Raw genomic sequence first — 27,003 nt, forward strand, 5'->3', positions numbered from 1 at the left:
GAAGAAGATCAGATTGTTAGGCTCTTTTATGGCAGAGAGATGTATCGTGGCTGACGTCAGGCGGTGCCTGACGTCTGTGTCTGTAATAAATGTGAAGTTGAAGGGTCGTCTCGGTTATCTAAATACTCGAGTGTTTTTGTGTTCTCGAGACACGTCCCTTCAACTGGGCCATGCGTTAGACTTGCGTCTAACGCGTCCGTTGTTTCAAATTCAATCATACACAATTTTTTAAAGAAAAACAAACAAGTTTCCAATTTTTATAAAAGCAAAGACAATTAATTTTAAAACATCCAAACAACTAAATCAACAAATTCAAACACATCATAGAATACAAAATGCAAAAAGACAAGGGTGAGAAAAGCGTCCCTGAAATATATGGCGTTGCAAACGCAGGGATACTTCGACGCGTGCCTCAATTGGCTTCGCGTAATGTGAGAGATGACTTTTGGCGATCCAATCCATCTTCAAAATAAGGCTTAACTCTTTGGCAGTTTACCTTGAACACGTTGGTGCCATTTTCTCGAGTTATTTCCACAGTTCCATATGGGAAGATTGCTTTAATAATAAAAGGTCCTGACCACCTGGATTTCAACTTTCCTGGAAACAAACGCAGACGTGAGTTGAAGAATAAAACTTTTTGACCAACAACAAGTTCTTTCTTACTGATACATTGATCACGCCAATGCTTTGTCTTTTCCTTGTACAGCTTGTTGTTTTCGTACATGTTCAATCTCCACTCCTCGAGCTCGTTGAGCTAAAGTTTGCATTGAACGCCCGCCGCATCCAAGTTCATGTTCAACTTCTTCACTGCCCAAAACGCCTTGTGCTCCAACTCTACAGGTAAATGAGAGGCTTTTCCAAATATGATAGAGTATAGAGACATACCTATAGGAGTTTTGTACGCAGTCCTGTAGGCCCAGAGCGCCTTATCCAGCCTCTGTGCCCAATCTTTCCGCGTTGCATTGACGAACTTTTCCAAGATGGACTTGATTTCTCGATTCGATACTTCCGTTTGACCGTTTGTTTGAGGGTGGTAGGCAGTGGCAATCTTGTGCCTAACATTATATTTTGCAAGTAATTTGGAAATGATGCGATTAATAAAGTGCGTACCTTCGTCGCTTATCAGGGTTCTTGGCGTTCCATAGTGTGTAAAGATATTCCTAGTAAGAAACTTAGATACAGTGGACGCATCATTCTTGGCACAGGCCACTGCTTCTACCCACTTAGATACATAATCTACTGCTAACAGGATGTATTGTTGGCCACAGGACAGGGGAAAAGGTACCATAAAATCTATGCCCCAAACATCAAACAACTCAACTTCGAGAATATTATTCAAGGGCATTGTGTCCCTTGAAGAAATATTCCCGGTGCATTGGCAGGGGTCACATTTACGAACAAACTCCCTTGCGTCTTTGAAGAGGGTAGGCTCTGTCTCTTATACACATCTAGATGTGTATAAGAGACAGAAATATTCCCGGTGCATTGGCAGGGGTCACATTTTTTAATAAACTCCCTTGCGTCTTTGAAGAGGGTAGGCCAAAAGTACTCGCTTTGAAGGACCTTCGCTGCCGTTCTTTGCCCACTGAAATGCCCTCCGTAAGGAGAGTTATGACACTCATCTAAAATGCGTTGTGTCTTCTCCTCTAGAACGCATCGACGCAGTATGGAGTTAGGACCTTGTTTGTATAGAAACGGTTCATCCCAAAAATAAAACCTGCTGTCATGAATTAACCGTTTCTTCTATTGAGAGTTGAAGTTCCCACGGAATTGCTTGGTGGTTAAATAATTGACTATGTCCACATACCAAGGTTCCCTGCCTTCAACTCTAAACAGGTTTTCATCAAGAAATGCGTCCTTGATTTCACTTTCTTGGGCTTGCATTTCTTGATTCTCTAACCTGGACAGGTGGTCAGCCACTTGATTTTCTATTCCCTTTCTGCCCTGGATATCAATGTCAAACTCTTGTAGTAGCAGCACCCATCTTATCAATCTTGGCTTTGCGTCCTTTTTACTTATCAGGAATTTAATGGATGAGTGGTCGGTGTATATGGTGGTTGACGCACCAACTAAGTAAGATAGAAATTTTTCAATACCAAATACTACAACCAACATCTCTTTTTCAGTAGTGGTATAATGTTCCTGAGAGTCATTTAGTGTTTTGGATGCATAGGAGATGGGATGTATCAAGTTACCCTTCTTCTGCTCTAACATAGTTCCTACTGCCACATCACTCGCATCGCACATAAGACTCTGCGTCCAGTCCAGTGCTATCAGTATTAGGGTTGTCGTCAACACATACTTCAAAGTCTCAAACGCATCAGTGCAGTATTCATTAAAGTCATAGGGCCGGTTCGCCTCTAGTAATGCGCTCAGAGGTCGCGCAATCTGAGAGAATCCTCTAACGAACCGTCTATAGAAGCCAGCATGCCCTAGAAAACTTCGCAAGGTTTTAACATTTGCTGGTGGTGGAAGTTTTGCTATGACATCAATTTGGGCTTCATCTACTTCTAAGCCAGCCTTAGATACTTTGTGACCCAAGACACTTCCTTCAGTCGCCATGAAGTGACATTTCTCCCAATTCAGGATCAAGTTTGTCTCCTCGTATCGAGTGAGGATGGCCTCCAAATTATCTAGGCATGACTGGAATGAGTCTCCAAAGACTGAAAAATCGACTTCAACGGTCTTTTCTAGGAAGTTAGAGAAGATAGCCATCATACATCGTTGAAATGTCCCTGGTGCGTTACACAGCCCAAAGGGCATGCGTCTGAATGCAAATGTTCCAAAGAGACAAGTAAACGTAGTCTTCTCCTGATCTTCCAGATCTATCAGAATCTGGTTGTAACTAGAATAACCATCGAGAAAGCAATAAAATTCTTTACCTACAAGTCTGTCAAGCATTTGATCGATGAGAGGAAGGGGGAAGTGGTCTTTCTTAGTTGCTGCATTGAGCTTCCGGTAATCCATACAGATGCGCCAGCCCGTGACAGTTCTCGAGGGTATGAGTTCATTATTACTGTTGACTATCACGGTCGTTCCCCCTTTCTTGGGAATGCATTGAACTAGACTTATCCAACTATTTTCAGATATCAGATAAATAACTCCCGCATCCAACCATTTTAAAATCTCCTTCTTGACCACTTCTTTCATTATGGGGTTCAGCCTTCTTTGAGGCTTGATTGACCCCGACTTCCCTTCTTCCAGCCTAATCTTGTGCATGCAATAGGATGGACTTATCCCACGGATATCCGCAAGCGTCCAGCCTATTGCACGCTTGTGCTTTTTCAGCATCTGCAAGAGAGATTTCTCATTAGGCTCTGTAAGAATTGCGGAAATGATCACAGGTAAAGTATTGTTGGTTCCAAGGAATGCATATTTCAAGTGTCCAGGTAATCATTTCCATTTGAGTTCTGGTGTTCTTCAAGTGATGGACGCGTTGGTTTTGTCCGCCGCTCACTCAGACTTGGCGGCTCTAATTCCTTCAGGGTCTCCTCCAACGCGAGGACCTCACATACGTGAGTCTCTTCTTCAGGCAACTCAATACTGTTTAGTTGACAATCCTCACTGTCTGGAAATTTTAATGCATTGAGCACATTAAACTTCACCTCTTCATTGTCCACGCGCATAGTTAATTCACCTTTATGCACGTCAATTAAAACTTTCCCAGTAGCTAAGAAGGGACGTCCAAGGATAATTGGTACCTCCCTATCTGCTTTGTAGTCCAAGATAATAAAGTTTGCTGGGAATATGAGATTGTCAACCTTCACCAAAATGTCTTCAATGTTCCCTTCTGGTTACTTAATTGTTCTGTCAGCAAGCTAAAGGGTGACAGAAGTAGGTTGAGCTTCGCCAATACCCAATTTCTTAAAAATTGAAAGTGTCATGAGATTAATGCTAGCTCCTAGATCACACAACGTATGACCCACATCCAATCCTCCTATCGAACAAAGAACCGTAAAGCTCTTAGGGTCCTTCTGCTTCTTTGGTAGATTGTTGCTTACTAACGCGTTACATTCATTCGTTAGCGCCATTACTTCTTTCTCACTGACTCTTCTCTTCTTCGTTAAAATGTCCTTAAATTTTTTTACATATATTGCCATCTGCTCCAAAGCCTCTATAAGTGGAATGTTGATATGCAGCTGCTTTAGGAGCTTAAAAAAGTGCTTGAATTGATGTTCATCATTCTTCTTCATCAGACGCCTAGGGAATGGTGCGTTCAGCGGCACCTCAAGCTTTCCCGCGTTAGACGTGCTGGTTTCTGAATGGCTTATAGTCTCGGGCGTTCTTTCTTCCTGATCCATTGAACGTGTAATGCGTTCTTTCAAAGGACTGTTGTTTCTTGGATTCCCTCTTCTTTCTTCAAGAGCTCTTCCATTCCGCAATGTCACCATGTGACATTGCTCTTTCCCATTATTGTTCCCAAATGTTTCGATATTGCTAGGTAGAACTCTAGGCTGCCTGTTTTTCAACTCGCTTGCTATCTGCCCTACCTGGATCTCCAGGTTTCTGATTGATGATGCCTGGCTTTTCAGCAATGCGTTGTTCTGGGCTATGTACTCCTTCAATAGATTCTCAAGCGGAGATCCTGAGCTCGACATTTGTCCTCCTTTATTGAAGGGTTGTTGATGCTGCTGGTGCGTTTGTTGAAATGCAGGCGACGGTCCATTCCTTTGCTGATGGTTCGCCCATAGGTGGTGCTTCTGCTAATTTTCTCCTGTCCAAGAAAAATTCGGATGGTTTCTCCATCCAGGGTTATATGTATTAAAGAATGGGTTGTTTTTTTATGAAGTATACTGACTGAGGGTTTTGTGGACACTCAGCATATGAGTGAAGATCTCCGCAACCCACACAGCTAACCATGGGCTGCCCAAACGCCTCTACCTGATTCACCTTCTGCTGGTTTGATGCGTTACCCAGCATTATGTTCTGCAGAAGGCTGGTCATCGTAGCCACTTGAGCAGAAAGTGTGGCTATTGCGTTGGCATCAACAGAATTAACGTTCTGAGATCTCATTCTTCTGTCATTTCTTCCATCATATGTATCATCCACCCATTCCATATTGTGTTTAGCAATGCGGTCTAGTATTTCTTTAGCCTCAGTATAGGATTTATCCATAAGTCCACCAGCCGCTGCTGCGTCTGCTGCCATCTGTGATGCTCTATTCAGTCCTCCATAAAACGTCTCCATTTGAATAGTCAGTGGTCGTCCATGGTTCGGGCAATTCTTGACCAAGCCCTTAAAATGCTCCCATGCGATGCTTAAGATCTCAGCATCTTCTTGTTCAAAGTTCATAATTTCTCAACGCCTCTTCGTGTTGGTGGTAGGTGGGAAGTATTTTTGCATAAGTTTTTCCACCAACTTCTCCAGGTGGTGATTTCACTAGGCTCTAGTGAACTCACCCATTGTTTTGGTCATCACGCAAAGAATAGGGGAACAAAGACAGCCTGATCACCTCTAGGGTGATTCCAGGAATCACAAATGAATTACACATTTCCAGGAAACGCTTCATATGGGCATGAGGATCTTCACCATAACCACCCCCAAATTGTCCAACAGTCTGGAGCATTTGAAACATAACAGATTTCATTTCGAACCTGGTTCCATCCGGCGTTGGGTATATGATTCCTGGAGAGAAATCATACAGTATAAGGGACGTGTATTCCCTCATAGGACGCGTGCTGCTATTCGGCATCAGGATTGGATTCTGTACAGCATGAGCTAGTTGCTAATTTGGTTGTTCTTCCGCCATTGCTCGTTGCCTGTTCTGTTGTCTGAGTAATTACTGCCTCAACCTTCGACGACGATTGGATTGGTTCCTACGTTGGAAGGTCCTTTCAATCTCGGGGTCGTATCTGAATTCAGCAGTGCTCTCCCTATTCATAAACGTTCACAACTTAGGCGTAGCTTGTAATACTCCCTTGACTGAAGTGTTCCTACAACATATACAAACGAAATTTTTGGTTAGTTGTTGTTTCTGAATCCCCGACAACGGCGCCAAAAACTTGTTCGTTGCTATCGTGAGATGTTCTAGGAGTGCATCGTATAGAATAAAAAGGAGAAATAAGTTCTAAGTATAAGTGATGCGTTTATGCTTTGATGCATCTAAGTAATGGTAATACGTTGGTTCGTTAGTAATATGCACAGAACGCACACAACTTCTTCTAATGACGTTCAAGTTTTCCTAAACTAGACCCAAGTATAAATCTAATTTAGGTTCCTGGCAAGTCCAGGGTCGATCTTAGGGATTCAGTTAACCAAACGCAGACCTTGCGTTGTATCTACTGTAAGGGTTTTCTTAAATAAATATGAGAAATGTATTATTTACACTAACTTGCTATGCTTGTGTAAGAAGATACAAAAGAGTTGAGTGGTGAATGATGGGTCATGCGAAAATGGAATTTAAGTTAAGTGGACGCGTCGGTCTAAGATGAACGTACATAACTAAGATGTGATGTGGATGAGATGGAATGATTTGCTTATCTTTTTGTTTATGCGTTAGACCTTATTTAACACTTCTCAATGTGAATAACATACAAATCCTATCTCTAGGATGCATGCGTCTAACACATGATGCAAGAAACACCAGTAAGTCTATCTCTAGCTGTACTAGGCGTTCTACTTGATGCAGCTTAGTTATTCTTTCGAACAATCTAAGTTAAAGATGTTTTTACCAAGTTGTCAAGTTGGCTTGAGCGTTAGAATGAAGTTGTGCATAAAGTATTAATGCGTTCAACATAAACAAGAGATAAACAATAGTAAGTATGATGGATCAAACATATGAATTTTATAAAGAAACAAAGAGTCTTTACAAAAACAATATTCAATCTAATGGAGTGAAAGCGATAAATAAGAAGGAAACTGAGTCAAGCCAAAGAATACAATCTCTTGTAGTTCTTTGGCTCAATCTCGTTGTGTACAATCACTTGTATAGGCAATGGACGGAGTATCTTTCTTAAGAGTGGTTTCCTCTGCTCCCCGACCGACAATGTTGGTAGTTCTCAACCCTTTTGATCGTCTCAACACCACGGCACAGCTTCTACAGAACTAAGATTACATCTACAATTTACAAAGATTAAGGATCTTGATGATTTTCGAACTTCTTAACTTTGGAGGAACTTCATCTATTTATAGGCGTTAGTCACGTCCACTTGATGAATGGGCAGCATTAAAGTCCATACCCTGGTCAGCATTAAAGTCCATGCCCTGGTTAGCCGCTTGACTCTCGAAAGCTTTTCAGATGCCGCCTGCTGCAGGTGCCCATACTTGCAAGTGGTGATGTGACATAATCAGCCTAGAGCAATGAATCTTTTCTGCATTGAACTCTCTCCAACGCATGGCCTATGCGTTAGAGCTTTTCCTACGGCACTTGTCTAATGCGTTAATGTTAATCCTTGCATTGAAATCCTGCAATACAGTGCGTTAGTGCCGCGATATTTAGTAATAAAACTTCTTTTGCTTGAGTTTGCTGATGTTTGAATAAATCCATGCGTTTCTACTAAAAATAAGGAGAGTTTATCATTAAAAACCTTAGTTGTTCCAATTTAAGAGAAAAAATAACTTGTATTTCTACAAGTTATCACCAGTCCAACTCAACCTCACCAAACATCCTCCCCGAACCTATTTAACTAAACAGCCTCACCACCATAACCCACTTAAACTTACAGATATGGCCTCCTCCATCCCCTCTAAACATGGGTTGTGCATGATGACCATTCCCTTTTTCTGTTTTCTGAGTTTTCTATTTTTAATATTGTTTTAAATTATAATTTAGTAATATTAATAAAGTTTATCCTTGTCCACATAAAGGTGAGCTATCATGTATTGAGAGTTCTACAACTTCTTTGTACCACATTTTGAGTATCACATTTCTTATGCAACATGTTGTGTATCAAAATTTTGTGTATTACAAATCTTTTTCCTACTTCGATTGAAAGTTTGAATTTCAGTCTTGTTTTCATTTTTCTTCTATTTTCTCTTTATTTAACAAACATTGAGATATTAGTTTGTTTCCACATCATTTATTTATTTTTTTCATCAATTCCATTTTCTCAATAGTGGTGTAGAGTTAATGTTACGAAATCGACAATTAAAGAACTTAAAAAGGAGCGTAGAGATAGAGAAGATTGACACACAGATATACGTGGTTCACTAACAGTGTGTCAGCTACGTCCATGGGCAGGGGAGAACAGTATTATTAGAGAGAATGTTTTAAAAAAATTAAATCAAATGGCGCCTCTAGGGTTAGAGAGTTTATATAGCGCATTACTCTAAATGCCCGTACTTGGTTATTCGAAGCGCCAACAAACAGATTCAAGGCATTTCAACAAATCTCCACCTTGACTTGAATTCTCTCCTAGATAACAAATGTACCAAAATGCAACATAAATCAATATTTTTAGACGTACCCAGACTTCTCCCTCATTCCTCAAAGTGTCCCACAAAGGGGACCACCAACAATTCAAAACATTCAGCAGGTCCAAACAATGTTGGAACTTGCCTTGTGGAACCAGTTTGGTGAACATAACAGCAGAGTTATCAGCAGTACCAATTTTCATCACTTTAACTCTCTGCTCACCTCTTAAGAAGTGATATCTTACATCTATGTGCTTAGTTCTTTCATGATGAACTTGATCCTTGGCTAGGCATATTGCACTCAAACTATCACAATATACAATCTTGGTCATGATGCAAACCAAGATCACAACCTAACCCCTCAGCCATATTTCTTCTTTAGTAGCTTCTGTCAAGGCCATGTACTCTGCTTCAGTAGTAGACAAAGTAACTGTAGGCTATAAGGTTTCTTTCCAACTAACAACAGAACCACCAGAGTGAACACATAGCCAGTCATAGACCTCCTACTATCAACATCTCCAATATAGTCAGAATCAGAATAACCAGTCACTAACACTATGTGCAATTCCCATAAACAAGACCAACATCAGATGTACCTTTAAGGTAACGAAAAATCCTTTTAACGGCTTGCCAATGTTCCTTCCCAAGTTGACCCATGAACCTGCTGACAACACTAACAGCATGGGCAAGATCAGGCCTAGTACAAACCATAGCATATATCAAACTTCTCGCTACACTAGCATAAGGAACTCGAGACATGTACTCATTCTCAACTTCAGACTGTGGTGAAAGCACAGATGACAAACGAGCATTTACAACACTAGGAGTATCTATAGGCTTAGCTGATGACATACCAAACCTGGATAATATTTTCTGAATATATCCTTTCTGCGACAAGAAGAGCTTATTCTTATCTCTATCCCTATAAATCTCCATACCCAAAATTTTTTGAGCAACATCTAAATCCTTCATATCAAACTCGGCACAGAGAAGATTCTTCAATTTCAAAATATCAGACTTGGACTTTGCAGCTATGAGCATATCATCTACATATAAAAGTAGATAAATCATCGAACCATCATCAGGTTTGTTGTGATATACACAACAATCATACGGACTCCTTTATTGCCAAGTCCAATCATATAGCTATCAAATCGTTCGTACACTGCCTTGAAGACTATTTTAACCCATACAAAGATTTCTTCAACTTGCAAACATAATCTTCTTTACTTGGACACTGGAACCCATGTGGTTGGGTCATATAAATCACTTCCTCCAACTCTCCATGTAAGAAAGCTGTCTCCACATCTAGTTGTTCAAGTTCCAAAGATGTGCTACTATAGCTGGTAACACCCTAATAAAAGTATGTCTGACTACTGGTGAGAAGATCTCATTATAATCAACTCCTTCCCTTTGTATGAACCCTCTAGCAATAACTCGAGCTTTATATTAATGCCCTCTGACGGTGATATTCCCTCCTTTTTCTTGAAGACCCATTTACAAATGACAATTTTTCTCTCCTTAGGCCGTTTAACTAATTCCCAAGTCTGATTTTTGTCAAGAGATTCCATCTCATTCCCCATAGCAGCAAGCCATTGAGCAAACTCACCACATGACATAGCTTCTCTATAGGTGGATGGCTCATGAGGATCCACCTCTTCAGCAACCTGCAACACAAAAGTAACCATATCTTCAAATGCATACCTCACAGGAGGTCCAACACCAACTCTTCTAGCTCTATAACGAGCTATACTCAGTTGATCTACTCGTGATCTAGAATTCTCAGGCAAAGCAACTTTTGACGTTCTAGGCACATTAATTTCTGGTTGCACATCAGTTTATGTAGTAACGTGTTGATCTTTTCTACCTTGATGTTGTAATTCATCGAATTGCATGTCCACCTGTTTATCAACACTACTACTTTCTCCCACATCAGTAGACGTCACAAAAGGCTTTACAGTTGAGTTAAGCATGGAATTTTCATCAAATATCACGGTCCCACTAAGTATGACTATATTTTCAGAAGATGGACAGACTCTATATCCCTTAACTCCATCTCCAAAACCCACAAATATACCCTTTTTAGCTCTCGGTTCTAATTTACCCTCATTAATATGATAGTAGATAGTACAACTAAAGACTTTTAATAAAGAATAATCTGCAGGCTTACCAGACCACACCTCGTAAGGTGTTTTACAATCAATAGCTGTGTGAAGTTCACGATTGATTAGATAACATGATGTATTTACTGCTTCTGCCCAAAACCTTCTAGTCAACCCTGCATTAGAGAGCATGCATCTTGCTCTCTCCAACAACGTCTGATTCATACGTTATGCAATCCCATTTTGCTGTGGAGTATCCCTAACAGTGTGATGGCGAACAATCCCCTCAACTTTACAGAACTCATTAAATTCAGATCTATAAAATTCCAGACCATTATCAATTTGCAGCCTTTTGATCTTCTTCCCAGTTTGATTTTCAATCAATATCTTCCGGTGCTTGAAATTCTTGAAGGCTTCACTTTTATGTTTCATCATAAAAACCCAAGTCATTCTTGAGTAATCAAATGTTCCTTTTGTACGATGAACACCTCTTGGAAACTTACTGCGATGAAGCTTCCCAAATACACAATGTTCACAGACTTCAAAATCCTGCACCTTGTGCCCACAAAGAAGATCCTTTTTTAACAGAATTTACATCCTTTTTTCACTCATATGACCAAGTCTCATATGTCATAACTTAGTCATATCATCCTTGTGAATGACTGACGATACAACAACAACATAACCTGTTATCATAGAACCTAACAAAAAATACAGTGTTCCACGCTTTATGCCTTTCAGAACTACCTCAGAACCCATATAAATATACATTGCTCCACATTTTCCTTCAAAACTGTAACCCTTGCTATCAAGTACACTAAAGGATATCAAACTCTTCTTCATTAGTGGAACATGCCTAACCCCTTTTAAAGTGTAGAAGGCACCATTATGTGTTCATATCTTGACTGAGCCGATTCCAACTATCTTGCACACAGTACCATTAGCCATGCTAACATTCCCTCCATCTATTTGCTGATAGGTTGGGAACCACTCTTTATTTAGGCATATATGATAAGATGCCCCAGAATCAAGAACCTACACATCATCAGAATGTGAATGTTCATTCACAACTAAAGTTAGATCTCCTTCAGAATCGATCTCGACTTCTTCAGAATCAATCTCAACTTGTGCAACAGAGGCGGATGGTTCCCTTTTGTCACTCTTTTCCTTCTTTTCCTTATTCCTTTTTATCTTAGGGCATTCAGTTTTCCAATGCTCATTTTCTTTACAGTAGTTATAAATATCATCTAACCTAGAACACTTTGACTTCGAAAACTTTTTATTTTGGTTCGACTTCTGCTTACCAGAATTCCTATATCCCATACTCCCTGTAGCAGCTAACCCAGATGCCTGACTTTCTGTAACTGAACTTCCTACATTTTGACAGTCCTCTCTCATAAGCAACGTGGCTTTTGTATCTTCTAAGTTCAGAGTTTCTTTCCCTCCAATATACGAGTCAACGAAAGTCTCATACGACGGGGGTAAAGATGTCAACAAAATTAGGGTAACATCCTCATCATCAACCTTAACCTCTACATTACACAGATCTAATAAAATTTTATTTAATTGATCAAGATGGTTTCGTAGAGACGTACCTTCCTGCATACGTAGATGATACAGATGTTTCTTTAGAAACAACTTCTTGGTTAAAGATTTCGTCGTGTAAAGACTTTCTAACTTCAACCAAAGACCAGCGGCAGTTTCTTCATCTGCGACCTTGATGATGACGTCATCAGCCAAACATAGCATGTTCGTCGAATGAGCCTTCTCCTCAAGAGTCTGCCACTCTTCGTCATCCACGATAGCCTTCTTTGACTTACCCATCAGCGGCACCCACAGCCCCTGCTGCTTTAGCAGGGATTGCATCTTGATCTACCATAAACCAAAATTGTTCCTCCCGGTAAATTTGTCGATCTTTACGTTCACGCCAGACATCTTCAATTGTCGAACAAATGCAGAATTTCGAAAAAACCCTAACAAGGCTCTGATACCAGTTTGTTATGAAATCGACAATTAAAGAACATAAAAGGGAGCGTAGAGATAGAGAAGATCGACGTGGTTCACTAACAGTGTGTTAGCTACGTCTATGGGCAGAGGGAGAATAGTATTATTAGAGAGAATGTTTTCAGAAAATTACATTAAACGGCGCCTCTAGGGTTAAAGAGTTTGGTTAGAGAGTTTATATAGCGCACTACTTTAAACCCTAGGGTCATAATCGTAAATAACTACAAATAAATAAATATGCTGAAAAAGAATTCTGAATAGGTTTCGAGGCCCCCGTACTTGGTTGTTTGAAGCACCAACAAACATATGTAAGGCATTTCAACAGTTAATTTGATTTATCAGCTACTTATTCTTCAAATTTCTAAATTAAACAAAACAATAAATCCATTTAAAAGAATTGTAGCCAATGTGAATAAAACTGGCAGAAAGATGCAAAGAATATGATGGGATGAATATTAAATAATTAGTATATCTTAGTTAATATTTAGTTTGTTAATTTAGATTAATGACTATTTTGACTTTAATTAGTTAATTGTAAGTTATTGGAGTCATTGGAAATAGAAGTTCTTTCGATCTAAGAGGTGATTTTCTTTTGTGTGGCCTAATCCTTTTCTATTGCATCAAAAGAATAGAAGAAAAAAATTTAAATATAAAAATATGAAGAAAACCACATATTGATTATTAATTTAAGAAAAATGAAAATCGAAATATGATTTAATAATAATGAAAGAGTTTCTTTTTTTAAAAAAATACATGGAGAATCAAACCTCAACCTTATACGATTAGTTAGAAAAAGGAAAAAGAAACTCTATGCTAACTAGGGCTTGGAATGGTTGAATATTTATATATCTAAAAAAACATAAATACCAACTTTTAATTAAAAAAAACATTTGGTAAATAAAAATCGTTTAAAAAACTGAAATCCTATAGATTATAATATTGGAAAATAATATTGGACAAAATTGAAAATATGGATGGATTTGAATGACAATGTCGTTGGGCCTAACAAAACTGAATAAGCCCATTGTGTCCTCCATTAGAGAAGCAGAACAAAGCTCATTCGGTGGAAAAGCCGAAGAACGAAACGAAAGCGTTCCTTAGAGTTGAGAGTTGACAATGGAGCTTCAAGATTTTGCGCCAATTTTTGGGGAGCCTACCAGAGTGGAGTGGATAAACAAGGGTTCGCTTCCTTTGCATCAATTTTTGTTCCATGTTTATACTCCAAATCCTTCGCAACTCAGATTTCTTGCTACTGATTTCCATTCTAACACTTGGGAATCCACCAAATCGGCTCTGCAGCTTGAGGATATGGTGGGCATCTTTAATTCTCTCTGTACAAGGTCTCCTTATTGCATCCTTCTTCTTCGATTTCTAGTATTTTATTGTTCTTACTTCTTTTTCCTCTTACCAAATGATGAAATGGGAAAATCTTTTGGAATTGATTGGTGCTCTGAGCTCAATTATTTTATGTAATATTTGATACAGAGAGATGACATTGGAATTGGAGGGGCTTTTTCAGAGTTTGTTAATTATATTGTTGCTTCTATGAAATTCGGAGATGTAAGGCTTTGTATGGAAGGACAATCAGGGAAAGATGGTAATCTTCTTGATATTTAACTAATTCAAATTCTCTCTCCCATTCAAATATGTTTTGAAACCCCTTTTTTGCTTCTACAGGTGCAGCATGTGTCAAACTAATTGCTCAGAAATCAAAAGGAATGCCTGTTTTTTCCATTTCTCTCACAAAACTCATTGACTCTGCTGCTTCTGAAGCTATGGCAACTCTGTCCTTTGGACTCTTTAACTCATTAAAACACAAGGAATGTTCACTTATAAAAGGTTTTCATCGCCCATCTATAGACTGCCTAATATATTCTGTGCTATAGTCATATATGTTGATATTGTTTAGTTAGACAAAAAAAAAAAAAAAGGCATTTCTTTAGGGTTTGAACAAAAGGAAAAATGTTGGAGGTTCTTATTAAATATAGTGGTCTATTGGCCTAGAGTTCAGCGTGTGGATCATGTGTTTCAATTAGACGGGAGGATAGGATAGACATCTTTAGTTCCGTTTTTTTTTTTGTTCCATTAAGATTTTGGTATTTGACTTGCATTTCTCTCAAATAATTTCTCACAGCATTCTGCAAAATAGTTTGGTATTTGAATCTGACCATATTGTATAAATTGTTGTTATGGATGAAATAGTTTTATATTCAAATGAGGTATATTAGAAATATGTCGACTCTCTGGTGTGTTTGTTGTTAACTTTAAGAGTTCCTAATTTTTGTCCATTCATATGTGATGGTTTGTGAAAGTCTGCATCTAAGTGATTACTTTTATTCATTTAATTTTAAAAACTAGATAATTTAGTCAAGCTGATTTGGAGTAGCAGAATAAACACAACACTCTCAATCAAATCTGTCTTAGGGAAGCTGTTTCTTTTTGGTCTCCCATTGGTTTTATAAGACTGCCTCTAATATCATGAGCGAACTGCTTGAAAGACTTTTTACTTGGAAATTACATTGTTAATTTTCATATTGTACAACAAACTATATGATGTGCATGGTTTTAGTCGTTCTTTATTTATTTTTTCTTTTCATAACTTTGGTAGCATAGTTTGATGTAATTTTCATTTATAAGTTAAATTTAGAGCATGGTTTTTCTCAGAAATATTCAATTTTTGCACATTTGCATTGAAACTTACCATCCGTAACATTGACTTTTATCCTCTACTGTTCTTTCAGAACAAGAGCACTCCCTTCAATTGACAACCATGATATCAACTGAAAAGGTAAATCCATTTACATCTCTCACTGCCCTACATAAATATTAACTGAAAAGGTAAATCCATTTACATCTCGCACTGCCCTACATAAATATTATATAGGGTGATGGACACTTTTAGTCTTATACTTATAGATAGATTTCTATTGCCTTGAAATACCGTGCATAAATCAGGCTTAGTTTTGCACTATGTCCTGTGTAATAGGGATAGGAAATGGGGGAATTAGTTAAATAGAAATGGGAATGCAGGGTCCTGTAACTACCATTGGGGGAAGGGCATTTGAAGTGAATAGGAAAGTGGAGTAAAGATAGAGAAGTTTATGGTTTGTTTCTTTGGAAAAGTAGACGAAAGGTTGAATTCTTGTGAAATTGTGCTATAATATTCAGACCTATTGCATGCCTGTGAAAATTCAATTTCATGAAAAGTAGTTTGAACCTGTGGATACTTCTAATTAGTATTTTTCTATTTCATAGTTCGTAAATGCCAAATGCTTATTCATCTTTTTTGCTTAACAATAGGCAAAACAATCTTCATACATCATTGAAAAGGTTTCTTATAAAAAAGGGAAAAAAGAAAAAGAGAAAAAGCAAAACAATCGAGCCAAAAATAAAAACAGGATAATACACAATACAATCACAACACGAGCTCCTCTCCCACAGTCTCTCTTGTAAATCATAATTCAAACATTTTACTCTGGTCAATATTGTTATCTGTTATTAGTTTTGCATGTGTTCGGTTATTTCTTTGACTTTCACGTTTGAAACTTTATATATAAATGTTAATAAGAAAAGATTAAAAGTTAAAAATAAAGAATACAGATGTTCTTTATATCTCACTTATTCTGCCATTAAATATGCCCTTCTGTAACTTTGTTAGCCAGTTCTTGGTTGAAAATCGTTGTCCAGTGCAATACCAATTGCTTCCTTATCCTCTCTATGAAGTCAGGTCATGTGTCTCTCTATTTTGTACTAAACATTTTCTTATTTAAAATTATACCTTTTGTTAACGTTAGGAAAAGAATGAAAATATTCAAACTCAGCTCGAGCAATATAGAAAGAAACAGAAGTTGCAAAATATGAATGCCTCAAATTCTCCTGGTGTGTTCCTATGATCAATCAATTTAAGGTATTATGAAATTATATATTATATACATAAAAGACTGATTGAATTTTTCGGTTCTTCATAGATAAATCTGTTGTTTATAATATTGGCTTGACAAAAGCCACCAATCGTGTGGTGCCAGCACATCGGAGGTGAGTTTCTCAAAGTCACATTCACCACATGTTCAATTGATTTATCCCCAATACTAATAGATGTACTCAGCATCATATTTGAACAGGGCGAAAACTAGGGGTGCCCTTCTGCAAGACTCTGAAGATGACAATGGTAAGTAGGACACAGAGAAGTTGAATGTCTTTGATCCAATCTAGTCTTGTGCATAATTTTGATTTCTGAAAAGTTACTCTAGCCAATCACTCTCTTCCCTATGAATCGAAAAAATTCCCGTGGTATTGAGTCCCTAAAAGGTTGCATAAAATGGAACAGGAATTCCGTGTTTAATGTGGGGTCAGGGTTGAGAGCTACCTTGCTGTAGTTATTCCAAAGCTTTAAAACTTCTGTTTCTTCCCAGCAAGTTTTTTTTTGTTTTGCACATCAACATTAAATGGTCTCATCTTTTATCCTTTCTTTTGATCTACATTATTAGAGATGTTCCTTCCATTTTTTCATTTCTTTTTCAGAACCAGAGCACTCCCTTCAATCGACATTCGAGGAAAAGGTATATCCGGTCTCTCGTTCCCTTTATAAATAAACTATTGTCTTGAAATGCCGTGGTCGTGGTGTATTTATGGTGCCTTTGGAGTGTACTTTCATATTGCTTATTAATTCTTCACATGTTTGTAAATATTTGAATTTTTTTTTTAAAATGTCAGGAAAAGAAACATGAGTTGCTAAATACAGATACATTGGCCAAAGTAGACGGGTTTCAAAAGTCTCCTGGTATGGCTTTTATGGTTCTAGAATTTGAGCTTATTTGATTTTAGGTTTAAAAACACTTTGGTCTCTGAATTTTAATAAAAGTAACAATTTAGTCCCTAAACTTTAGTTTGTAATGATTTAGTTGGTAATAGTTTAGTTCCTATACTTTCAAATTTGTAACAACTTTATCCTAGATTTAAAAAAGTAACAATTTAGTCCCTATACTTTGAAATTTGTTACAATTTTAGTCACTATGATGAACTTCTTCATTAAAATTAGCTGTCAATTTTTACTACCTAACGAACTAGTCTTTATAGTTTATATATAAATTTGATTCTCGATCACCTTATCAATCTATTTGTATAAGAAATTTCATTAAATCATAATATTAATTTTTACAATATGGACTTAGTTGTTACAAATTGTAAAGTACAAGGACATCATTTTTTAAAGTTTATGGATTAAATTGTTATAAATCTATAAGTATAGGATCTAAATTGTTACCTACTAAAGTTGAGGGTCTAAATTGTTACTTTTACGATAGTTTAGGGACCAAAAGTGTTTTTTTTTTTTTTTTCTTTTTTTGAAATTATTTGCTTTCACATAATCCATTATTGAATTATCTTATTCTTAGCAGACAAATCTGCTGTTCATGATATTGGCTCGACAAAAGTCACCAAGCGTGTCATGCCAGTGCATCGCAGGTCGGTTTCTTGACTAATTTAACCCAATTTTGTTTGTTAGTTTCCCCGAACGCTGGTAAACATACTCTAGCATTGTACTTGGGCAGGGCAAGAACACGAGGTGCCCTTCTACAAGATAATGAAGATGACAATGGAAGGTAAAACCAAACACTTACAATGTTGAGTCCTTCGGTTCAAAACTAGTTTTAGATATGGAGTAGGTAAAGAAAGTAATAGAGATGACATATTGCATTTCATCTTACGTGCAATCTTGTGTATAATTATGTAAATCTGATCCATCATTGGCTTTCTGCTCAATTTTATTGTCAATAAGGCCGCTGTTGGATTTAGATGCGAAAATGCGCAAGTTTCTTAATAACCATTGATACAAATTTGAAATATGGTGTGCAACTTAAAACAAGCCGCATTGTGAGACTTTTTTATTAGTTTCTCTTACAAATCAACCTGCTGACAATTTTATATTACCATATGAGTTAACTCACATGCTGGTTTTAGTATCTGAAAGTCAATGGATCTTGGTGGAAATGTTTGAAAATTATTATTATTATTTTTTAGAAAAAAAACAACATTAAATTTAGATCACATTTCAATTTCCAATAAAATATACTCGGTTTTACTGTTGGTCCTTGAATTTTTTAAACATTTATTTCTAGAAGTATTTGACTTTTTTATAATCAAAAGTTTCTTCTCAAAACAAAATCTTGAAATTGAATTATAAAAGGACTTCAATGAGGTAAGGATCACAATTAATCTTACAATATTTAAAAGGGTTTTAAGGAGATAATCTTTAAATATTTATTTTACTCTTCATTTTTTAATATATACCTATTGCTCCATTAATTTTAATAATTGATTATTAACTTTTCATTTTAAATTATAATTAAAGTATAGTAAAATTCACTTTATTATATACTTTTTTTTTTTTTTTTTTTTTTGAAAAACACTTGATAGTTAATGAATAACAATTTTTCAAACCATCATTAAGAGGGAAAAAAATCAATTAATTAAAGTAAACAAATTTAAAGAAATAAATGTTTATTAATAGTTCATTTTAAATTATAATAAAGTACAGAACACTTTATAATAATGATTTACGATTTTTCAAATAATTTCAAAAAATGTAAATATTATTATTATTATTTTTTTAAATATAGAAAAATGAGTTAATTTATTTATGAATGGAGTAAGCTATCACTGTTTATTTGTGATCGACATTGATAGATATGTATTAGTATATTTGCGATAGATATTGATATACTAATAGATATCTATGAATGTCTATTACTTATAGATAGTGAGAGACGTTGATAGTCACTTATACTGATAAATAATTATATTTTGCTATATTTGAAAATATTCTGTAATTTTGTCATTTAAAATAATAATTTTTTTTATAAAAAATGTAAATATGTTATAGATTTTAGAAAGGTACCCGAACTAATTCTATAATTCTTTAGCTTGTACTTTCATATTAAAATTTTGAGAGAATCCATCTATATCTATATTGTATATACAAAGTTTCTTTAAAAAAAATTATAGATAAAAGGCACTGTAGGAGACAAAATTTCCTCTCCGTTAAACCTTTATACAACTTCAAATAGTGCATTTTTCCAAGATTAAAAAGAATAATAAAATAAAATAACATTACTCTTTTTATTTAGGTTTGATTACTGTATTTGCGACTCTTTTTTTATTTTATGCATAAATATGATTTTCTTAAGATGTGATATATATTATAATTGTGACGTATATTGTAATTGAGAGTAATTATATGACATTTAAATAATGCATCTTCAAAATATATCAAACGTTTTTCTTTTATCTCGAAAAAAATAGAAAAAAGTTGGAAAGAAAAAATTTAGGTCATCTAAACCATAGTTTCAAATTTCGGTTGAAATTTCGATAGGGGGGAATTTCGATCTCCCCCATTTCTCGAAATTTCGATGGAAATTTTGTTTTTTTATAGCAATTAAGCTCAATGGAACTTTATGAAGGTTTATAGACTTGTCTTCATTACACGAATTGTATAGTTATACACGTTAATGTAAAATCTCATCTTAAAATTGAATTGATGTGAGTTTTGTTTGTTTTACCATTGAGAAACCAAAATTGAGTAATGTATATTTATTTTTAACTTCATCAAACATTTTTCTATTGAATTTGCACATCATTTAACCTCAAACTTGAACTTATGTAAGTTTTATTTTTTATCATCCAAAGCTTTCATTCCTAATAAACCAAAAAAAAAAAAAAAAAAGACATATCTTTACTTTTAACTTCATTCAGATCTTTTTCTATTGAATTTTCACATGATTTCACCTCAAAATTGAATTGATGTAAGGTCACGTTTACAAATTCTTAATGAATTTTAGTGTAATTGATATTAGATTGCATTGATGGATCAATGGAAATGGACCTGAATTGTAATCGTTATTTGGTTGCAATTGATCACGTTTACCTATGCATTTCACAAAGGTAATCTATTCCTTATTGAGGTTGTTTACTTAGGGGTTATAAGTGAAAGGACAAAGTAAGATTACGAAAATACCCTCAATTGTAAATCAAATTTTCGGGCAATTGACAGAACCCCTATTTTCACAAACATTTTGTAAATATATTTGGAACGTTCAATTGTCTTCTTCTTCCTTTTGCTCTAACATTTGACTGATATTTGTATTGTTTAACATCTGGGCGTTCGATCATCAATATAAGTACACCATTTTCGATTATTATGCTCCACTAGTCGTCCATTTCACAATTTGAACATATCTGATTTTTCTCTCCATACCAGTGGTGGGGATTATACCCTAAATCTCGTGGTATGTAATGTACAAATGAATTTCATGCATTTAATAAAATATGGAGTTATTTTATTCGACATCTAGAATTGTGTAACTTAATTCAATAAACTAGATTTGAGGTTATTTAATGTAACTTAAACATGTATGTGATTGACATACAGGTGGATCATATTTAAGTAATAACCTAAATAGTCTGTAGTATATGGATAAAATTGAATGCTTTATCATAGTACACTAGGGATATGACCCACTTAGTAATTATTACAATAGTTGTAAAGTGTTATAAACGATTTGATCTTAATCGTTCATGTGGAGAAATGTGAGTGGAGGTATCCTATAAAAAGAGTCTGTATAAGATCGAATTGCAAATGATTAGTCTTTCTTTATAATACCATTACTTGAAGACTCACATTTCACTAGGATGACCATAGGTAACTTGATCTTAATCCCGAGTGAGTTGTAAACGCCTATGAGGGCAATCCTTTGATCGTATGGGTGAGAATGGTCAGATTCGTCGACTCAATATGTTTACTATTTTGGGGATTAGTTCGAGTAAGAAGCTGGGAGCATAGGTGCACAAGATGAAGTTCACTCCTTTCCAATCATAGGGTATATAGAAAAATACCTTTCCTGTTATAATCTCCTTTCCAAATCATGGGGTACGTAGATAAACACCTTTCCTGTGATAATCTCCAGAGAACCGAAGTCGACCCAATAGTGCTATTTAGTGGAGACTTTGAAAATGTGTAAGAAAACCATTGTGTGGACCCTTGATGACATCAAAGGGATAAGTCATTCTCTCTGCATGAATAGAATAACCTTGGAGGACGGAGCTAAAACCACAATTCAACCTCAAATAAGGCTTAATCCCATAATGAAGGAAGTTGTCTTAAGGAAATCAACAAGCTTACCGAGGCCGTCATTATTTACCCAGTTCCTGATAGTAAGTGGGTAAGTTTGATTCACGTGGTACCAAAGAAGATTGATGTGACAATTATGGAAAACGATAAAGGTGAGATGGTGCCGATGTGCGTTCAGAACGGATGGAAGATGTGCATCGACTTTCGAAAGCTTAATAAGGTAATGAAAAAAAAAATCATTTTCCAATTTCTTTTCTTGATCAGATGGTGGAATGGCTTGTCGGGAAGCCATTCTTTTGTTTTCTTGATGGACTCTTAGGATTTTGCCAAATCCCGATCGCTCAAGAAGACCAAGAAAAGACGACCTTCACCTGCACTTATGGGTCTTACACCTTCAGGAGGATGCATTTTGGGCTTTGCAATACCCCAGGTATGTTCCAAAGGTGTATGATGAGTATTTTTTATGGAATATTTTACAGTTTATGGAAAGTCTTTCGATGATTGTTTGCATAATCTCAGTCTTGTGATGAAAGGCTGCATTGAAACTAATCTTGTGCTTAACTATGAAAAGTGTCACTTTATGGCTTCACATGATATTGTTTTCGAACATCTAGTTTCTGGTAAAGGTATTGAAGTAAACAAGGCAAAGATAGATATTATTGCTAACCTTCCCTATCCTACATGTATTAAGGAGATTCGTTATTTTCTTTGTAGCGAAGGTTTGTACAGGCGTTTCATCAAGGACTTTCCGACCTTGGCTCTTCTATCCACATTACTACAGAAAGATGTTCCATTTGAGTTTGACAAGGAATGCTAGAAAGCCTTTGACACTTTGAAGGAAAAGCTGACCACTACTCCAATTCTTCAGCCCCCACGATGGGACATTCCGTACGAGATAATGTGTGACGCTAGTAATCTAGCAGTGTGAGCAGTTCCGGAGTAGCAAGTTGACAAGAAAAGTCATGTCATTTGTTTTGCATCGAGGACCCTTAATCCTACCCAAGTTAACTACACCATGACTAAGAAAGAGTTTTTGGTTTTTGTTTTCGCATTAGATAAATTATGTTATTATAATCTTGGTTTTCATGTTACAAATTATACTGACCATTCTGCCCTTAGGTACCTCATGACCAAGAAGGAGTCCAAACCTCGACTTGTTCGATGGATTTTTCTCCTCCAAGAATTTAACTTGACCATTAAAGATAGAAAGGGGTCAAAAAATTCAGTGGCGGACCACTTAAACGGGATAGTGCAAGAAGAAGATCACATGTGCGAGAGGATTTTCCTGACGAGTATTTGTTCCAGTTAAGTACATCGATACCATGGTATGCTAACATGGTTAATTTCTTTGTGACTAGTAAGCTCCCTCATGATATGCCTAGTTTTAGGAAAGCTAAATTGTGCAGTGACTCTAAATACATCGTCTGGGATCCACCTTACCTTTGAAAGATTTATTCTGACCAAATCATTAGAAGGTGTGTCTCAAATGAAGAATTTGAGTTCGTACTTTCATTCTGTCATGAACTAGCATGTGATGGTCATTTTAGCCCTAGGAGAACTGCTAGGAAAATCTTAGATAGTGGTTTGATCTGAAACTCTTTATTTGTTGACTGCTATGCATTTTGTAAATCTTATGAAAAGTGTCAGAGGTTGGGATCTCTTTCTAGGAGGAATGAAATGCCATTTAACTCGATTCTTGTCTATGAGGTTTTTGATGTCTGGGGGATGGATTTTATGCGGCCCTTTCCCTCTTCTTATGTATATTCATATATCTTGTTAGTCGTTGATTATGTGTCGAAGTGGGTTGAGACTAGTCCCACTAGGACTAACAATGCTACTGTTATTTCAGGATTTTTGAAGGCTAACATTTTTTCCAGGTTTGGTATCCCACATGTTATAATCAGTGACCAAGGTTCCCACTTCTATAACTAGACCATTAAGGCCCCTTTTGAGGAAGTATAAAGTCCATCATCGTGTTTCCACTCCGTACCATACTTAAACGAATGGCCAAGCCGAGATATCAAATCATAAGGTTTTATGTTCTGTAAATTTTGGGTATTTGATTCGTTCCCATGCTTCCGCTCAAGGACCTACAATGGTTCCTTCAATTGGTATCAAAGCTAAGTTTCTGGCCCAAATTTTTCCAAAATTCTGGATTAATTTTATAGTGTTATGGTGGAATTTTGCATTTTGTAGTTCATGTGATAAATGTTCTATGGAATATATAGTTTTGCAATTATTTGGATGGTTTCGAGATTGGACTGTTTAGATTTATCGCTTTCTTTTTACAAATTGGTTTGTAAGGGCCCATAATTTTAGGGAGTTTAATTGTGATGGAGTATGTATTTAAGGTTTTGAGTCACTCGTTTTGTTCCTGGTGTATTTTCTAGAGAAAAACGAAGTCCACTTTGGAAGAACAAGAAAGCTCGCTCGATCGTTGCTTGGCGATGCTTGCTATGTGATGGCAATTGGCGTGAGGTGCTATGTGATAGGACTGTGCAATTGTGGCTATGCGATAGCTCTATGCAATCTTGGCTATACGATAGCCCTATGCGATAGCTTTGTGCTATCATTGTTATGCAATAGCTTTGTGTTATCGTTGCTATGCGATAACACTGGATGATCGTTGCTATGCGATAGCACTATACGATCATGGCTGAGCGTGTCATTGGATGTTCGTTGCTACACGATGGTTATGAGCGATCATTGCTGGGTAGTTACGATCGACCAGTTCAAGACTCAGTTCACCTGCTTCAAATCGGCTGACTCTTTATTTATAGTAGTTAGTTTTAAATTCCGTTTTAGGTGCCCAATCTCGGTCCGTTAATTTCTTTTAATAAACATGTGATGTATGAATTTCATTTATATTTATATGCCATAAAGTATGTCATATAGTATAAAATCCCACCATAGGTTATGCATTTAATTTCATGTATCATATTATAAATGTTATAATTTAAGATGTCTGATTTAATATTATAGCATGCTCATGCATCATATAGTATAAATGTTATAATGTATGCATGCATGCATTAATAACATATACATGCATCATTTATATTATAAGTGTTATAATATATAGTATAAATGTATGTTATTAATAATTTCATTACTATAGTATATAATTGTTATGTATGTTAGTAATGAATGAAATTGCATGAAACATGTCACCACTTTAGCGTAATTTATAATTGTTATAAAACTACCTAAGTATGCTTTACTAGCAGTGTATGGTTTTAATGTATTTCATTTGCTTATAATTGTTATAATAAAATGAAACTAGAAATTAAAAACAATAATTAAGAGTTGCATGCAAATCTTAAGTTAAAAATCATCTTCTAAAATTGTTTTAAAACATGATTCAGATAGACCTAAGATCACATTTCTAATAAGATTAGAAATATAGGTTTAATCTTTTAGTCGGTTTAATAGAATGAAATTGATTCTTAACAAAAAAAAATTAACTATGTAACAAATGTATCTATAAAGGAGCTTTTGTTCTAAGACAAGTTCTGTCTAGGCTGGGGTATTTAAGCTGACGGAAACGTAACACCCTTACCGTGGAACTTACATGGAAAGGTGAATTAGATAGATTTGTTATATGCATGCAAGCTTGATTAAAGTTTGTTAAATAATTTAACATATCTTAATCAAAATTATTTAACAATCCAAAGGCAAATGTTTTTTTTGGGTAAATTAAACAATCACTTAGATAAAATTAGTAGCCGAATTTTTCTAAGTTAATTAACTATAGGTAAAACGCTCAGTCGGAGAAAAATGACGTATATGATGCCTCATTTTATCCTCTTCACGTTTCTCCTTAAAGTTCACACCGTAAGATCTATACGTGGCCTCGAGGCACCATGGGTGTCCCCCTATGGGTGGCATTTGTATAGATCAATATCAAGGTGAATGAAGAGAGTATTTATAGTAAATAGGAGTGGGACGTGTGACAACACATCCCTCGGTCTCTCTCATTAGTTTGAAATAAAGTTTCATGCATGGCCTCGTGGCACCGTGGGTGTCCCCATAAAGGATGGCATTTTTGCATGACGCTTTATTCAAACTCCAACAATGGATAGGGTTGCTTTAATTTCATGTCTAATTGGTTTTTTCCTATGGTTGGCTCACTGAGGCAGAACTCTAGAACCTAAAATGAGGGGTTACACTTACAAAAATTGTTCAAAGAGTTTAACAAATTTTGGACCAAACAATGGTGACTAGTAGTGACAGTAACAAGGAGATGGTCTATCTATTAGTTGAGATTGTCTCATTTCAGTGAAGAGGCACTCGATCACCCTACAGTCTTTTGTCCTGCCTCATTGAAACATCATTGCGAAATAAATGTCACTTGTGTACATTAGACTATTTTGCTAAAATTGATTGGTTGTCTTGTTGGTTTAATGCAAATAAACTAATAATAAATAATTTGTATGGTTTCAACAAATTTATTTCACGATGACTTCCGTGACCTTAAATCTACTCGTCACTGATAAATTAACGGGTGAAAACTACACTTCATGGAAAAACATGATCAACACAATATTTATCATCGATGATCTACCTTTTGTCTTGATCGAGGACTTTCCTCCCATTCCAGTTCCATATGCTACTCGAAATGTTCGAGATGCATACGAGCGTTGGACACTGGCAAACGAAAAGTACTGAGCGTGTATCTTGGATAGTCTTTCTGAAGTCTTGGCCAAGAAGCATGAGCTCACACTCACAACTTGTGAAATCATGGAGTCTGTGAAGGGAATGTTCGGACAACCATCCGCAAAGCTCAGGCATGACGTGATAACGGGCAGAAATGCACATTATTATAGTGCTAAGTTATTAAACAATGAAGGTTTACATTGATAAAATATGATAGATTGCGTCCAAAAAGCATTAAGTTCATAACATTGCGGTCACATGCGTTCACCGCATAAAAACAGTTAACTTTTGTATTTTTATGCAGAATATGCGTTGACGCAAGGCGGAAAGCGCGATCACAAGAAATCAATAGTTGAGTGCCAAGGCTTTACGGTGATTTGTGCTCGTAAACATCTGCTCAAGAAGGAATGCCACATAGAGCTGGCGCAACTCAGTAGGCGCATCTGGGTGAAAAGCATAATTAATCACGATGGGATAGAAAGCTGATGACGGTCGAATCTGAATTAAGTTGACAAGACGCTAACGATAACAAGTACACTCAGGTTTTCGGTGAAAAATATTCGGCACATCAGTCAGAGAATTAAAGCCATTCCATCCGTGCAATCATAAAAGAGAAGCCGCCTTTCACCCCGAAACTCTATAAATACCGAAGGCAACCTTCAGAAAAGGGGTTCAGCTAGTTCAGCAAGTTCAGATACTTAGATAATTTTCTCCATAGTTAGAATAACATTGTTCTTAGATTTTCTTTTACTTTAAGGCGGAACC

The 27,003-nt window shown here is 36.2% G+C and overlaps 3 protein-coding genes across 6 annotated transcripts in view; 1 reads left to right on the plus strand and 2 right to left on the minus strand.

Annotated features, from left to right (window-relative positions):
• The window catches only part of LOC120089096, a 6,358-nt gene extending 5,013 nt beyond the window's left edge, over positions 1-1,345 (minus strand). Inside the window, exons 1-2 of the mRNA XM_039046521.1 lie at positions 886-1,345; positions 497-597 (exon numbers count right to left, since the gene is read on the minus strand). Coding sequence (XP_038902449.1) covers positions 497-597; positions 886-1,345 — 561 coding nt within the window. The remainder of the gene's footprint in view (positions 1-496; positions 598-885) is intronic.
• A 2,473-nt stretch (positions 1,346-3,818) lies between these two features.
• On the minus strand, positions 3,819-4,598 carry LOC120089097. The gene has a single exon (XM_039046522.1). It carries the CDS (start codon positions 4,596-4,598, stop codon positions 3,819-3,821), a length of 780 nt encoding a protein of 259 aa, XP_038902450.1.
• Positions 4,599-13,485: 8,887 nt separating this feature from the next.
• Positions 13,486-18,385, plus strand: LOC120089505. Of its 4 annotated transcripts, none has more exons than XM_039046998.1 (12): positions 13,525-13,638; positions 13,758-13,798; positions 13,944-14,055; positions 14,136-14,297; positions 15,200-15,246; positions 16,253-16,337; positions 16,427-16,493; positions 16,580-16,626; positions 16,980-17,017; positions 17,172-17,238; positions 17,852-17,921; positions 18,008-18,385. In XM_039046998.1, the coding sequence occupies exons 3-12, from the start codon at positions 14,004-14,006 to the stop codon at positions 18,060-18,062; spliced, it is 690 nt and encodes a 229-aa protein (XP_038902926.1). In that variant the 5' UTR covers positions 13,525-13,638; positions 13,758-13,798; positions 13,944-14,003; the 3' UTR covers positions 18,063-18,385. The 4 variants fall into 4 exon arrangements, with proteins under 4 accessions (XP_038902923.1, XP_038902924.1, XP_038902926.1 ...); XM_039046997.1 differs by having other exon boundaries at positions 13,539-13,638; positions 13,758-13,769; XM_039046995.1 differs by having other exon boundaries at positions 13,486-13,769; positions 18,008-18,321.
• The last annotated feature ends 8,618 nt before the right edge of the window (positions 18,386-27,003 follow it).

This window comes from Benincasa hispida, chromosome 10 (assembly GCF_009727055.1).
Source record: "Benincasa hispida cultivar B227 chromosome 10, ASM972705v1, whole genome shotgun sequence".
Taxonomy (NCBI): domain Eukaryota; kingdom Viridiplantae; phylum Streptophyta; class Magnoliopsida; order Cucurbitales; family Cucurbitaceae; genus Benincasa; species Benincasa hispida.